At 58.6% G+C, this 15,218-nt stretch overlaps 2 protein-coding genes across 2 annotated transcripts in view; one reads left to right on the plus strand and one right to left on the minus strand.

Moving 5' to 3' along the window:
- The first annotated feature begins 1,875 nt into the window (after positions 1-1,875).
- On the plus strand, positions 1,876-7,984 carry SPAG8 (sperm associated antigen 8). Its single transcript, XM_063128814.1, has 7 exons — positions 1,876-2,381; positions 2,468-2,831; positions 3,569-3,743; positions 5,514-5,559; positions 6,860-6,977; positions 7,109-7,171; positions 7,475-7,984. Exons 1-7 carry the CDS (start codon positions 1,876-1,878, stop codon positions 7,595-7,597), a joined length of 1,395 nt encoding a protein of 464 aa, XP_062984884.1. The 3' UTR covers positions 7,598-7,984.
- A 72-nt stretch (positions 7,985-8,056) lies between these two features.
- Positions 8,057-15,218, minus strand: part of NPR2 (natriuretic peptide receptor 2) — a 34,817-nt gene continuing 27,655 nt past the window's right edge. The window contains exons 13-22 of the mRNA XM_063128816.1: positions 14,989-15,148; positions 14,605-14,766; positions 13,323-13,491; positions 11,166-11,312; positions 10,855-10,978; positions 9,823-9,891; positions 9,500-9,674; positions 9,274-9,372; positions 8,948-9,039; positions 8,057-8,572 (exon numbers count right to left, since the gene is read on the minus strand). Of these exons, the coding sequence (XP_062984886.1) occupies positions 8,513-8,572; positions 8,948-9,039; positions 9,274-9,372; positions 9,500-9,674; positions 9,823-9,891; positions 10,855-10,978; positions 11,166-11,312; positions 13,323-13,491; positions 14,605-14,766; positions 14,989-15,148 (1,257 nt within the window). The 3' untranslated portion in view covers positions 8,057-8,512. The remainder of the gene's footprint in view (positions 8,573-8,947; positions 9,040-9,273; positions 9,373-9,499; positions 9,675-9,822; positions 9,892-10,854; positions 10,979-11,165; positions 11,313-13,322; positions 13,492-14,604; positions 14,767-14,988; positions 15,149-15,218) is intronic.

A 15,218-nucleotide genomic window follows, 5' to 3' on the forward strand; every position in this document is an offset into this window, starting at 1 on the left:
ACCAGTTTGGTTTGGTCTTTAGGACCCAGGCAGCAGAGGGTGGAAAAATCATCACAAACCCAGTGGAAGGGTATTTAGTGCTGCTGGAAGTTCCCCCCACACCCTCCTTTTGGTTACCACCAGTCCCCAGTGTGGTGGTTACTAGAGCATCAGAGTTGTACTGTGAAGACCCAGGTTCAAATCGTGATGCAGCCATGAAGCTCAATGGGTGTTCTTGAGGAGAAAAGCAGAACATGAATCTCACATGTTGTGATCCTGTGCGTGAGTGGGCAGGCAGGCGGTCATCTAAGGCTTCCCCTGTGGGGCAGCCTTCCCAAACCATCCCTCGAGCCAAGAATGTAACCACAGCACCAGAGTTTTGGTAGCAGAACTGGAGCATGCAGACATAGAAGCCTGCCACATAGAAGTCGGCTCCTGTTGTCCTCCAAGCTTTCAGCAGCCTAACTTAGGAGGTGGGAAAAGGGGCTGCTGCTGCTGCTGCTGCATTGAGAGTCAGAAATCCTTGCTGACCTTCTGCAAATCAGGCTACCTCTTGTAAATGGACCAAACCAGAACTATTCATGGCAAGACTGGTAGCATGGAGAGGGGGCATGGGTAGATCTGTTAGGGTGCTTTAAGGTGGGTTCCTGCAATGAGCAGGGGGTTTATTTATTTATTTATTACATTTCTATACCGCCCAATAGCCGGACCTCTCTGGGCGGTTCACAAAAATTAAAAACATTCAAAGTATAAAACAACAGTATAAAACCATAATATAAAATACAATATAAAAGCTCACCCAGATAAAAACAGCAGCAATGCAAAATTACAAATTTAAAACACCAAGTAAAAATTTACTTATAGACTGTTAAAATACTGGGAGAATAAAAAGGTCTTCACCTGGCGTCTAAAAGCATATAATGTAGGTGCCAAGCGAACCTCCTTAGGTACGCTTGGCATGAAAGTGTTGGACTCGATGGCCTTAGAGGCCCCTTCCAACTCTACAATTCTATGATTCTGCCTGGCCCAAGAAATGCACTGGAAGGGCAGGGGGGTGGGGGGTTGTCTATCGAAGATCTGAAGGCACAACCCAGGAAGCAGGCCGTGTGGGCGTAGGACTGCGGAGGCTGGGGCAGGCCAGACCACTCAGGTGTTGGGGCAGAGACGGCGGCAGCGTCCCAGAGGCTGCTATAGCAGAAGGGCGCTATTGCACCTCTAGCTGCAGACTTGGCACAGCCTCTTCTCTTCCAGAGCACGTGCTCCCTTCCATCGGAGGAGGGCAGGTTGCAGGCTCACAGGGGATCCATTTGGTGCACAAGGGTCTTGCCATCGCCCGGTCTCAGATCTGGGCTATCGTGGGGGCCCAGATGATATTGTCCCTTTGACCCCCTAACCCAGGCTTTCATATTGCGGCTTCCACCATTTTTCTTTCCCTGATGGTGGAAAAGACAGGTGGCTGCTCGGTGCCTTTTGACACTCTGTCCATGAGCAGAGGCACACTCGGCTTAGTTAAGGGCAGCGCAATAGGCTTGCTTGAAGGAGCAGCAGCAGCCGCCCCTGGGGCTGTGGTCGGCGTCTGCTCCCTTGTAGTGGCGGCAGCTGCGAAGGGTCGGTCGGACAGTTGCCCAGGCGTGCCCCCGCTCGGACCACGCAGCCCGCGCAGGCCATCGTGCGGACGGGCAGGCCGGCTGGGGAGAGGGAGGCCGCTGCCCGGCCTCCAAAGGGGCCCGAGTCAGGCGGAAGGGAGGCACTCTAACCGCGACGGGCGGGTAGGAGGACGCACGCGTCGTTCGCCTGCTGAGCCGCGCTGGAGCGTGGGTGCTCCTCGGGGCGGAGGCCCGTGGCAAGCGGGGGTGGCTCCTGCCAGCCGCGTCTGGCCAATGGGCGCGCGTCACCATGGAGCCGCCCGGGCCCTCCCCCTTCTTCCTGTTTATCGTTTCCGAGGAAACGGCGCAGGCGCACGAGCGACGCCGATCCGAAGGATGGAGCCGGACGGGTGAGGGGGGTCACGAGGAGAAGCCCCTTCCGAGGAGTCCCCTGTGGCGGGGGGTTCCGCGGGAGAAGCGCCCTCCCTACGCAGGGCTCCCCGTGGCTGCTCGTGGGGATGGTGCGGGGCAGAGACCGCCGGCCGGGTCCTCCCGGGGGGGGGGGGAGGGAGGCAGCCCCGGCTCGCCGCGCGGAGACGCCCTCGCCTGGCAGGGGGGGAGTCGGAACGCCGAGCGAGCCCGGGAGCCCTTGACGCGGAGCCACGGCTGCCCGTCCGTCCGTCCGTCCGTCGTCCGTGCGCGCGATCCTGGCCTCCGGGGTCTCGGCTTCCTCAGGAGCGTCCTCTGCTGCAAGTCTCCCCTCCCGGTCTGCGATGCCCAGGAGCTGCCTGTCTCTCCCCTTCGCCTCCCGCCCCGGTCAAAGCATGGGCAGGGCGTGGGAGGGCTCCGTGCCAGCCCCTGCCCGGTCCCAAGGGTGCCTTTTCTCTCCCGAGGCTCTGCAGGTGGGCTCCCGCCCTCCCGGGGCCACCGCTGGTGCTGAGCGGCGGGGAGGCGGCGGCGGCGGCGCCTGGCCGCGTGGAGGAGGAGCCGCCCGCCGGCGAGGCTGCCGGAGGGCCGGCCTGCCCGGACGCTGAGGCGCTCTGCTGCCCAGGCGAGGGGCTGCCGGACGGGGCTGAGGCCGGGCCGGCGGTGGTGGTGAGGACGCCGGCCTACGCCGTGGAGATGCCCCCGTGCCACGGCATCCCGGGGCCCGTCCTGGGGGAGCTGCCGGCCACGGAAGAGGAGGCGTTTCCGCTGTGGCCCCCGGGGCCCGCCCGGGAGCTCCCCGTCCGTGGGAAATGCCTGCTCTACAACTGGCAGGAGGAGGTAATGCTTCGTTGACACATAGACCCATAGATCTCACTTGTTCATCTACAATATTTATGCACACACCCCGCCCCCCAATCCAAAGGTTTCAGAGTGGTGGACAAGAAATAGAATAAAGTAGTTTTTTAAAATCATGTTAAAAACCACATTTTTAAAAGAACAAAGTTCTGATAAAACCGTGGCCGGTCATTCAGGGAGAGCAACGTTTTCGCGAGGCGCCAGAAGCAAGGCAACATTGGCGTCTGCCTGACCTGCAGAGGCAGGGAGTTCCGTAGAAAGGGGGCCACCACACTGCAGGCTCTTCTCCAGTCAGACTATAGGTCCATGCGGATCAGCCAGGAACATGCCCTCAGTGTCTTCAGACTGTAGAGGGAGGCCAACCGTCTTCAAGCAGCAAAGCTCTCTGGGGTGCCTTCCAGCTCCAGCCCCCTCCCTGTATCCACGGGATGAGTCAACTTCTCATCCATTTCCCTCACAACAGATGTGGCTGACCCACTGGACAGGAGAGAGCATTAGCCCTCCCCCCCCTCCACCCGTTCTGCCGTTACCCTCTTTCGCCCAAGCCTCGGCCTCATCCATAGAAACCAGAAAGCAGTGGGCCGGCCCTGGCTGTCAGGGAAGAAGGGAGCACCTGAGAAACAGGTGTGTGTGCGTGGGGCGGGGCAGCCCGCCACAATTCCCTGCTCTCCCTTTCTGGCTGACCTCCAGCCGCGGCCTCTGCCGTTGTCCCCTTCCAGAGAGCCACCAATGACCTGGATCGAGTCCCGAGTCCCGAGTGTGGCACGGAGGGGTTCTTCTTTCGCCACGGGCATCACGGGCTGCTCACCCTCCAGAGTCTAGCTGGGCTGGCCAAGAGCACCACCATGAAGGACTGCTACCGAAGACCGTGGAGGACAGGCCTCCCTGTGAGAGGTGGGGATCAGAGCGACGATGTGTGTGGGGGAGGCTGAGAGTCCATGGAGGACGTACATGTGGCAGTGCAGCTCCCTCCAAGCAGGGCGTGTGGGGCAGGGAGAGGGCTTGCTAGGGCCGAGGGCAGAGTTACCAACCGCCACAAGCAGCCAGGGACAAGGCCCTCTTTCTTCCTCTTGGCTCGCCACCGCCCCCCAGCCCAGCCCCAGCCCCAGCTGTACCATTTGCGCCCATAGACCTCTTTTGAGCTGGGCTCCCAAGCTGCCCTATTCCACAGGTGCCCCCCAAGGGCTACACGAGGCAGGTTGGGGGGGGGGTCCCTGTGGATTTTCTAAGCCTTGAGGACTTGCCCCTTTTCCAAACTGATGGCTTCTCCTCCTTCCCCGGAGGCCAAAGCTTGCCCCTAAATGCCCCCGGGTGCCCTGCGCTTCGGGATTTCCTCGTTTGGGCTGTTTTTATCATCCTGTATTAGGTAGCCACAACCAAGTTTTGCCTTTTAGCGTCCGTTGGATCTTCTCTTTTGAGTACTCTGTGGGGATTTTTATTGCTTTTTTAAATGTTCCTGTTACCTGCCATGAGCCCTTAAGAAGGGGGAGGGTAGATGTAGCAATGAAAAAATGAGGTGCCAGCTCCCCTTCCATATTTTCAGGGGCACAGAGATTGCAGCAAACTCCACGGCACATGCCCCACACCAGGCATGGGTTGGTACACCATATACACTTCCTGACTGTTAGAGCACTACGACAATGGAATCAGTTACCTAGGGAGGTGGTGGGCTCTCCCACACTAGAGGCCTTCAAGAGGCAGCTGGACAACCACCTGTCAGGGATGCTTTAGGGTGGATTCCTGCATTGAGCAGGGGGTTGGACTTGATGGCCTTGTAGGCCCCTTCCAACTCTGCTGTTCTATGATTCTATCAACCTGGAAAAAAGGAGGCTACGGGGAGACATGATAGAGGTGTACAAAATCATGCACAGGGTGGAGAATGTGGATAGGGAGGCATTTCCCTCCCTCTCCCATAATACTAGAACCCAGTGGGGTCATTTTCCCATGAAGCTGATGGGTGGGAGATCCAGGACAAGTTAAATTATGGAACTCACTACCACAAGATGCAGTGATGGCCACCAGTTCGGATGGCTTTAAAAGGGGGTTGGATAAATTCCTGGAGGCGAAGGCTGTCAGTGGATATTAGTCCTGGTGCTTCTATACTAACTCCTGTATCAGAGGCAATATGCTGGGGAACATGGGCGGGGTGCTGCTGATACACTCGTGTCCTGCATGTGGGTTTCCCGTTGACAGCTGTTCGGCCACTGTATGAAGAGAAAGCTGGACTAGATGGACTCTTGATCTGATCCAGTAGGGCTCCTATTGCGTTCTTAAGCTGTGGGGCATCCCTGCTAACCCTAACCCCCACCCCACCCCTACGGATGCCCCAACAGCCTGTGCAGTTACGTATAGCTGCAGTCTGCTGGGCAAGAGGAGAGCTCTGTTGAGGCTGGTGGGGAGCAAAACTCTCTTGTCCTGGAATGGGAGGAAGGGGCTTCTGGGGTGCAGCCATTGGCTGTTCCATCATATCACTCTCAGAAGTCACTGCTGTGTTGTATGGATTGGGGACGATGACCGGCTTAGCCCGTGATCTCCGTCCCCCTCCTTGCAGGAGGGTCTACTCCCTCTACCCCCCCTCCCACGCTGGAGCTCCTGCCTGCTCCCCAGCTCCCTTGCCCCCTGAGATGTCCGGCTGCTGTGAACATGTTGCTCTTCCTCCCCCAGGGCAGCGTGAGGCCATGTTGGAATGGCTCCTGTACCAGAAGCACAGGTGAGTAGCACGGAGCCTCCCCTGTGGCAGCAGGGGAGGGAGGGAGGGAGGCAGGGGTGGGGGTAGGGACCCCTCCCCTTCTCCTGATGAAATGGGCCTCCCCAGGTGGAAGCAGCTGCCTGCCCCCAGCCTTCCAATGCTGCATCAGGCCTTTGTGATCAGTGCCTCTAACCAGGTTGACTGGGGTCCCACACATGCCAAGACCACTGCGCTGTGTCCCCTTCCCAGGGCTGCAGGGCTAGGCTCACCAATTTCCCAGTAGGCAGTGGAGCTAGTAGCAGCAGCCGTGTTGGACCATCAGGCCAAGGTAGCCTTGCTTCTTCAGGTGCTGAAGCCCTCTAAAGCCTGCATTCATGGCAGGCTTTCCGTCCTTCCAACTTCCAAAAAGCATTTGGCGGAGGCCTAGATGCTGGATCACGCCAAGGTCCCCACTCATGGTTCACACAGCGGAAACCCACAAGAACCACGTGACCCGCTAACCCATAATGTTTAGCTCAAATTGCTTAACCACTGTGGCTTAGTGTGTCGTCTGAACAGGAACATTGTAGAATTGGGAAAGGTGCAGAAAAGGGCAAGTAAAATGATCAAGGGGCTGGAACATCTCCCCTATGAGCGAAGGTTCGTTTCGAGAAAAGGAATGTAAACAGGATAGGGGTGTTCAAAGCTATACATGGCACGGGGAATGGGAGTGGGAAAGTCGCCGTTCATCCAAATGTGAAACTGGGGGAGGTTTATGCCGGCACATGTTGGCGGGGGGTGGGGGGGTGGGGCTGTTTTCCCTCGCATGTCTGAGGTGTTTAGGTTGTACAGAACCGGACTCCCCGACTTCAGGCTGTGAGGCTGAAGAGTCTCTTCCCAAAGTTTTGGTGAAAGGCCTTTTGGGGAGAGTGGGTTGAATATGTTGATGTTGACTTGACAAAGCCTCCGCTAAGGCTGCTGTGCTATGCCCACTTACCTGGGAGTAGGCCCCAGTGAGGCTTAACTTCTGAGTAGGCATGCATAGGGTTGGCCTGTAAGATTTGCAGTAACCCCACCACCACCACTGTTGTGGTACTTAACAGTTTATTCGGTTTATGGCGCCATCATGAGTAGGGGCTCCTCGCGGCTGATGCAGCCCGGATGCTCTAGTCTGCCTTTGGGACGTTCTTGGCATGGGGAATTTTGCTGTCTCTTTCTGGGATCCCCTCTTCTAGTTAGGGCTGCAGCCGTGGGGATGCAGGCCTCCCCCGAGAAGCCCCCATGTACCGCAACCCTCTCTGAGAAGCTGCCCCTCCACCGGGGGCTCTGTGTTTGCCTGCAGCAAGGAGGTCTTTGAGGAAGCTGTGCACCCCCCGTCCGAGCCCATGGAGTCCCTGTCCACCACCCACCGGGACTACTGCCGGGATGGCTCCCTCTCTGGGCCCCCGGTCCCCAGCAAGGTGAGAGACAGTGCTGTGGCCTGGCATGGGCTGGGGGAGGGGCTCCTCCCTCTGCCACCAGCAGCCCCCGCCCCACCCCCGTTGCGCTCGCCAAGCCCCAGGATGCATCATGTGACTTTTGCTCTCTGCAGGCCCACGACTACCGCCTGGAGCAGCCACAGACCTTCTGGCTGGAACATGCGCGACAGGTGCCGGTGAGTGACACCCCCTCCGCGGCCTGGGAAAGCCCCTCCTCCTCCCGGCCAGCCAGTGGGTCACAGGGTTTGCCCTTGAAAGGGTGCCGATGAAGCCAGGAAAGGGGGGGCTGGCCGCTGGCTTCTCCCCCTCCCTGCCACCCCCCAAGCACCTGTTGCTCTCACAGGATGACGGGCTGCTCTGGGCCAGGCAGTTCCTTGCCCTCCCCAGCAAGACAAGGCCGGTGGTGTGCGTGCGTGCGTGCTGTCTCTGGCCGCAGAGCCAGGCGCTTCGTGGCCCTCAGCTGCCTCCTCCCCTTGCAGGGTGTCTCAAATATCCGGACTGGCGACACCCCCTTCAAGAAGAATGCTACCTTCACCAGCCCCGTCACCGAGTACCTTGATCAGCCGCTGCCCTACGGCCCAGAGAACTATCCCAAGCTCTAACCAAAGGAAGGGGCCCCAGAGGCAGGCCAGGGCGACCTGTGGTCTGGTGGATGCCTTTGGGCAAGGAACAGACACTGAACTAAAAGCTGCTCGCTTGCAGTGCCGGGGGGTGGGGAGGATTTGAGTTGTGGGGGGATCCCACCATCCCACTGTCACCGTGTCAGTCAGCTAGTTCTGTTGCTCAGTCGCGGCACAAGCCGAAAGCCAGCAGCCCCTTGGCTTCTGCCTCCTTCTCCAGGAGCCATGAGCCAGTGGCCACCCAGCACCACCATGGCCAAGGGGGACAACCTGCAGGAGAGTTAGGGCCCTTGAAAGTTGCTCCATGGCCTCAGGCACAAACTCAACCACTGTTCCAGGTTAAAAAGTCTGTATTTCAACAAAATATTTTGCGCTATGTCTGGATTCCTATATTTACACCTGGAAGGGGGTGGTAGGGAGGGGGAGGGGGTGGGGGTGGGGGTGCGGGGGTGGGTGGGCAGCTGCAGTCCTGATGGGAGGAGGTGAGCTCAGCCAGCTGAGCTGTGGAGCCGCGGGGGTCAGGATCCAGCCAGGCCACTGCTGGGCCGGGCATGCGGGAATGAGCTGGGCACAGCCCCATGCTGGTGCAGGCCGGCCGTGTCTCCTGGGCTCCTGCCGGCCCAGTTCTTGTGATCTGGTCAGGGGGCTGCTTCCGTGTCAGGGAGACGTTGCGGTCCAGCGCAGCGAGAGGCAGCGGTCTGTGGCCTTCTGCCCAGGTGGGCCCAGGGCCTCTCCAGGTGGGGCATCACCTGCCCCTGCTGGTCCATCCTCCTTCCCTCTCGCTCTCTCTCGCTCTCATATTGCTGGGGCCCTCATTGCACCAAGGCATCTGTGGCTCTGGGTGGGAGGAGCTGCTGCCCTGTACCCAAGTGGGAGGAGTCACGGGGAGAAGCCACCTCAGATGACGGCCGACTTCTTCTCACCCAGCAGCCAATACGTCCGCATCTTCCCTTTGCCCTGCCATGGGGGGAAACGGTGGGTGCTCCAGCAGACTCTCAGTCCCCGTGAGCTGCTAGTGGCCTCCCTCGTCCGAACGAGCCCAGCCACACTTTCCAATTTCCCTCCCTGGCGGAAGCCCACGGAGCCATGCGGGGCTTGCCCATGGAGGAGAAGGCTAGTAGCCAAGTTGGCTATGTATGCCCAGCGACGTCGGAGGCAGGCGAGTGTGCTTCCGCTCATGCTGTGCTGGTGCGCTTCCCAGAGGCACATGGTGGGAAGGCAGGCTAGAAACCATGTCACTGTGGGACACAGGATGCTGCACTGACTCTGCAGGCCCCCTTGGGCCTGATCCAGCACGCCCCCCTTCCTCGCGGGTGAGGAGATGGACCTCACCTTCATCTCCACATCTCCCCTCAGAACCAGCTCAAAGCAGCCAAACTCGTCCAGGATCTCCTTGGTAGTGGAGGAGACGTGAATCTTCAACGCTGCAAGAAACAAGGCAGCCGAGGCTCAGCCCCTGCGGAGAGTCCCCCTCCTACCTCAAAACAGGATTGGGTCCTTCTTTGCAGAGTGGGCTAGGCCTGGGAAGAGATGCCGACCTGGCAGGGGTGTTTGGGAGAGACACCCATGGGGGGGGGAGAGAGCGTGGTGGGGGCTGCATTGCCCTGTGGGACAGCGTCTGCTGCAGGAGTACTGATGGGGCGGAGGAAAAGGCTCACCCTCGCCGCTGGACTCCATGCGCGATGCTGTGTTGACGGTGTCCCCGAAGAGGCAGTAGCGCGGCATCTTGAGGCCCACCACCCCAGCGCACACGGGCCCTGTGGGGAGAGGAAGGAGGGAGCGGTGAGCGTGGGCGCACCCTCCGGTCTTTCGGCGAACCCCTTCAGGGTGGGCCAGACAGGCCTCCTCGGGCCGGCTGGTGCGTCTCGCTTCCCAGGGACTCACCCGAGTGGATGCCGATGCGCAGATGCAGCTGTTCGTTGGGCCGGTGCCGGATGCGGAACGTCTGGACCGCCTCGAGGAGGGCGAGCGCCATGCGGACCACCTCGTGCGCGTGCATCTTGCCGTTCCTCACAGGCAGCCCCGACACCACCATGTAGGCATCGCCAATCGTCTCCACCTGTGGGATGGGTGCTATGAGGCCGCGGTGCGCTCTGGCTCAGGCCAGCCTCTTCTTTGCAATAGCACAGCCTCATCCTGGCTGCAGCCGGGGTGTGTGTTTGTCTCCGGCATCAGCACGCGTGACCCACAACAAACTGCGCACTCACCTTGTACACGTCAAAGTTATCAATGATGGCGTCAAAGCAGGTGTAGAGGTCATTGAGGAGGGTCACCACCTGGCGGGGAGGGAGAAGACAGGTGAGGGGGCTGGGGCTGGTGAGGGGTTCACTAAGGTAACAGGCAACGAGGGTCCTTGAGGAGACACCGGCTTCTTCACCCGCCTCTTGCTCTGGCCCAAAGGCCCGTGGGGCCGAGACGGAGCAGCGGCAGCACTGGCAGAGGCCGTGGCCTCGTTGCTGACTGGTGCTCTGCCTGCCTGCCAAGCAAGCAAGCGGCAGCCAGGGCAAGGGGCAAGGGGCGAGAGCAGCTGCTGGCGGCGGCGGCAAGAAGGTCGGCTCTCCCAGTGCACGCCTTCCTTGCCCACAGACCGACCAACTGGTGTTGGTTTCCACCCAACGCTTTCCATTTTTAAAATGCAGGAAAGTAGCTGGCAAATGTGTGTAGACCCAGGTGCGGCTGTGGGACACCTGGGCACCAGAAACTGTTCAGGAGCTTTGCGAAGTGCAGGCCTCATCCTGGCATCCCGCCCGATGTGCTTTTCCAACTACCAAAATAGCTTCCTTTCAGGGTTTGAAAAAGAAGCTGCCTCACAGCCTTTAAGGAAGCAAGGACTCCCCCCCCCCCAATGCTATCCCACCCACCCCCATTAGCAGCACCTTAATCCTGGCCTTTATGCGCTCTGGTCGCTGGAGAACAAAGTCCTTATGTCCAGCTGCCGCTGTTCAGGCCCAATTCAAAACCGGGGTTGGCGGACGCATGTCTCTTTCGAATGCGCTCCCAGCCAGGCCACCACTTGCGAGCCCCGCATGGAGGAGGGGGTTGGACTCGATGGCCTTAAAGGCCCCTTCCAACTCTACCATTCTATGCTCAAGACCAGACTCCACTGCCTGAAGCCGGGGTTCCCGCCTGGCGCGCTCCACTCGAGGAGGATGCCAGGGCTGGCTGGGATGGGGTCAGGGCCCCAGCCCGTGGAGGAACCCCGCACCCACTCAATCCTGGACCCCCCTTGCCACAGTGACCTGCATGGGGGTGCTCTCCGCTGACAAGGAGGTGAAGCCCACGATGTCACTGAAGTAGATGGTGACGCAATCAAAGGCCTCCGCCTGCACCGTCTCTCCGCGCTTGAGCTCCTCAGCCACTGAGCTGGGAGAAAAGAAGAGTGAGGCGGTGGGGCCTCTGCCGCCCCAACACCACCACCTGTGGGCAAGAAGGGTGGGTCTGCGGCAGAGGTGGCCCTCTCCTCCATCGCAGTGGGTGGGCCATGGCAAGCGCCCCCCTTGCTGGCTCAGTGTGAATTTTCCCTCCCTCTCCCCCCTCCCAGACAACTCACTGGGGGAGGATCTGGTAGAGCAGGGCCTCTGCCTTGCGCTTCTCCTCCAGGTAGGCTTGCGTGCGCTCCTCGACCAGCTTCTCGAGGTTGTTGGCGTACTGCTCCATGCGCGAGAGCAGGTTGTCCAGGATGCTGGTGCTGCCCTCCCTGTGGCAGAGGGAGGCACTTCAGGGGGGTGGGGGTAGCGGCGGAGCAAGGCGGCTGTCCTGTGGCAGCCGCAGAGGGCGGTGGGAGAAGTTGCTACCCACCATTGGAACATTTCTCTCCCTGGGCTGATCCTGCCCTTTAGGGCCCGGGGCGGGGGGGAGGCCTCTTTCCCTCATCAGTGGGCCAGGAGAGGGGGCTGCATGCACCTGACCACTCTATGTTGGGGTGCAATAGCTTCCCACACACTGCCCCAGGAACAGGTCATGGCAGAAGGGCTTGATCAAGCCAAGGGTCCATCTAGTCCAGCATTTGGGTTACACAGAGGCCAACCAGCTGTCGATGAGGGACCCATGCGCAGGGCTGGATCCGGTAAGGACTGGGGAACAGACTAAAAAGGAGGGGACTCTTTTGGATTTTTACGCCTCAAACAATTATGCCAGCAGGTCTGAATGATGGGTGTAATTGGTCCTCCTGTGTTTCGTAGGATTGCATTTGCACCTTTGCTATAATATTGTCCTTCCTTTGATTTTTCAGCGTGGTTGTAATCAAACTGAAGTGCCTTCTAGGATGCAGGCCGGGGCTTTTGCCTTTAAAGGGCTTCGCTTTCTTTGGCGAGAGCACAGGTGATTATCACTGCCATTTATCTCATTAGAAATAGCCTCACTTCAAATTGGTTTTTTCAAACGTTAGCTACTTGTTCATGTAAGCCGAGGCAGATCGTAAACGTTGTGAGTCTATTTGCTTTACGTTTCATCATTGGTAAATGTTTAGGTGCCTTAAGATTAGCTATGTGTAAACATTTTCATTCGTTTCAGGATGTGCCGTACTTTCCATTGAGGGGAGTGACGTTTATATATCCCTTAAGTTTGGGAACTACCAGGTCAGGGCCCCCTGCCGCTTTTAAGTAATTCTACTGAAGTGCATAACAGCCTGGGTAGGTTTAATTTACTTTTATGTTACTCAAATTAAAACTACAGTTCCTGTTCCTGTATCTGAAGCATTTACTATTGTTTTTATGCATATTTTCAGCTAATTGGCCACTGAAGAAGACAACTTGTCGAAATGCGTTTGGTCTATGCTTATTGCGATCATTGAGCATGGTTTTTTTATTATTATTATTATTATATATTACCAGTATTGAATGTGTATAAAAAGTGTTCTCTGAAAATAATATTAAGTGTTAATTTTAAAACTACACTATGTATCAAGTATTATTTATTATTAGTTCCTTAACTTCTTTGGTATCCATTGTTTTGTTTTTGGTTAAGGCTAGCACCTGTTTTTTGCGCTAGTACATAGGTTTATTGCCTTCTTTGGCAGGGGATTGGTGCCTGGGAGTGAACCCTTCCATACAGCCTAAGCCCCTTCATATAAGCAGGGGGTTGGACTCGATGGCCTTATAGGCCCCTTCCAACTCTACTATTCTATGATTAAAAATACATCAAGTGCTTGCGCATGGCTGAGGCATTACATACAGAATCCAAACAGGGATGGAACCATAGCCATGTGCAATTGCGCTCTCTCTGACACGCTCTCCTTTTAAATCCTGCATCAGGTTTCACAAGGTCTCCCTGCATCTCCAGGTACTAACATGTTTGTCAGTGGTGGTCAAAAGGCATTCTGCACATGTTCAAGAAACTCCCACCCTTGTGATCCTTTTTCAAGTAGTGGCCTAAGGCCTGCCACGGAACCGAGGTGCCGGAAGACCTTGGTGGACGAGACCCTTTCCCATCACCTCCAAAGATCAGGCCCTTTCAACCAGAGGTGCTACCAGGGACGGCCACCAGGCCCTTCTGCATGCCAAGCCATGGCTCCACCCCTGGGCCGGGGTCCTCTACCTACCCCCACAGCCCACCTGGTCTTTATAAGTCAAGATGCAATCAGCGCACAAATGCGTTCAAAATGCCCAGCCCTGCAGCTTCTCTTCTCTTCTGGGTGAAGGCGGAGATGGCCGCTCCGGCCCAACCGCTGGCCACACCCTGCCCACTGTGATGGCCCTGCCCTGCCTACCTGTTGAAGCGCCGGATGAAGATCTTGATCTGGGCAAAGTCTGGCCGCTCGGTCAGGTCCTGGGCCCAGCAGCGCTCCATCAGGACGGCCAGCTCCTCGCTGTGCAGCCGCGTGTCAGTGGTGGGCCGGAAGTAGGGCCTCTGGCTGTTGCGCACCTTCTGCACAATCTCTGTGAGGGGAGGTGGGCGTGGGGGTGCACAAGCATGAATGCACACACTGGTGGGATGGAGGCACAGCTGGCTGGTGAGAGACAGCGGCGGGGCAGGAGGGTGTGACGGGGCCATGGTGGCAATGAGCATGAGTCTCCTGAGTGGGGCGGAGGGAGATGCAAGAGGATTGGGATGACAGATACAAAATTGGGAGGGGGGAATCATCACTGGATGGTCAACCGCACAAGCGTCACACGTGAGCACCGTCAAGAGGCATCAGCCGGTGGTGTGAGTGTGTCTCCGCCAAAGAGGCACACACAGTTTTTTTCCGGAGCGCTGAAGGCTCCCCCCCTTCAGAAGCTCTCTGAAGAATGTGCTGCATGAGGGCCACTCCCCCCCCCAACAGAAGCTGGCCCTCCATGCACCCTTGTTTATGGGCAGAGGGGGCTCAGGGAGAGACACATGTGCTCCCACCTGGCCCCCGGTGGGTGGAAGACCGGTGCAAGTCGCCCCTTCACACGAGTCCTGACAGGGCGCATAAAGAGGAGACGCCCCCCACTTCCTCCCAGGTGAACCTTCCGTTGCTCTGCTGGGCCAAGGCTGCACCCACCCAGAATGATGCCTGAGCCGCCTGCAGACTTGCTGCACCTGAGACATAAGAACATTAGAAGAGCCCTGAGGCTGGATCAGGCCAAGGGTCCATCTAGCCCAGCACTCTGTTCACACAGGGGCCAAGCAGCCGTCAGCCAGGGACCCACAAGCAGGACACAGGTGCAATGGACCGGCTGAGTGGGGAGGGCCAACTGACCTGGGCCCCCAGCCTGCCACAGCAACCACGTGAGGGGGATCCCTGGTCTGCTTGCGGTGCTGAGGTCTCTCTAGGAAACCACACAAGACGGCAGAATCCCTCTCCAGAGTGCTGCTGTCGGGCTGGGCTGGGCTGGGCTGGGCTGGACTGAGCTGAGGGGAGGGGCTCCGCTTAAGCCAGCCCGGGGGTGGGGGCAGCTTGGCTGGGGCAGGGCAGGGCAGGGCAAAGGCCGCCTTTGCCAGGAGCCGCCAAAGCCGACAGCCCCAGTGCCAGCCTCCTGCCTTGCGGGCTGACTGTGCTCGCCTGGGTCCAAGCTCCTGCTCACCCTTGGGGCTGAGGTCCATGCCCTCAATGTAGAAGGCCCCGTTGCGCAACGCAATCTCCTGGAGGATGATCCCGAAGCTGTACACGTCGGCTTTTTGCATGGCGAGGGGGGCCAGAATCGGGGGGCCCTTTTGCAGCAGCTCTGGGGCAGTCCACAACTTCTCTGGGAGGAGACGTCAAACACAGAGAGAGGGGGGGTCACAAGGAGAGCCTTCAGCTCAGCCTCTTCCCCCCCCCAGTCCACAGAGACCTCTTTGAATAGTGGTGTGTGATGGTGGGGCAGGGGTTCAAGCCACTGTCTTGCTCTTGGGGTGTGTGCGGAGAAGGCACCTGCCGATCAGGAGGGAGGGGACAAGGCAGGAGGTAGGGTGGGGAGGGGACTCACTGGCGTACAGAGCATGGCTGCCCTCGCTCTCACTGCAATGCCGGAAGCTGCCCAGGCCGTAGTCCGTGATCTTGAGCACGAAGCGGCTGTCCACGACGCAGTTGGAGGACTTGAGGCTGCCGTGGAAGCCAATGATGCTGGTGTGCAGGAAGGCCATGCCCTGGGCGGAGGGGGAGACGGGCAGCGGCTGAGCAGGAGGGAAGAGGGGCCTCCGGCAGTGGGAGGGAGGG

Source organism: Elgaria multicarinata, chromosome 6, assembly GCF_023053635.1.
Source record: "Elgaria multicarinata webbii isolate HBS135686 ecotype San Diego chromosome 6, rElgMul1.1.pri, whole genome shotgun sequence".
In the NCBI taxonomy this organism is placed as follows: domain Eukaryota; kingdom Metazoa; phylum Chordata; class Lepidosauria; order Squamata; family Anguidae; genus Elgaria; species Elgaria multicarinata.

Bases quoted from the DNA above. Each gene is read 5' to 3' on its own strand.
- SPAG8 (XM_063128814.1), top strand. From the start codon at position 1,876: ATGGAGCCGCCCGGGCCCTCCCCCTTCTTCCTGTTTATCGTTTCCGAG. The intron at 2,832-3,568 runs GTAATGCTTCGT...GTCCCCTTCCAG, and splicing joins TCTACAACTGGCAGGAGGAG to AGAGCCACCAATGACCTGGA. The intron at 7,172-7,474 runs GTGAGTGACACC...CTCCCCTTGCAG, and splicing joins AACATGCGCGACAGGTGCCG to GGTGTCTCAAATATCCGGAC.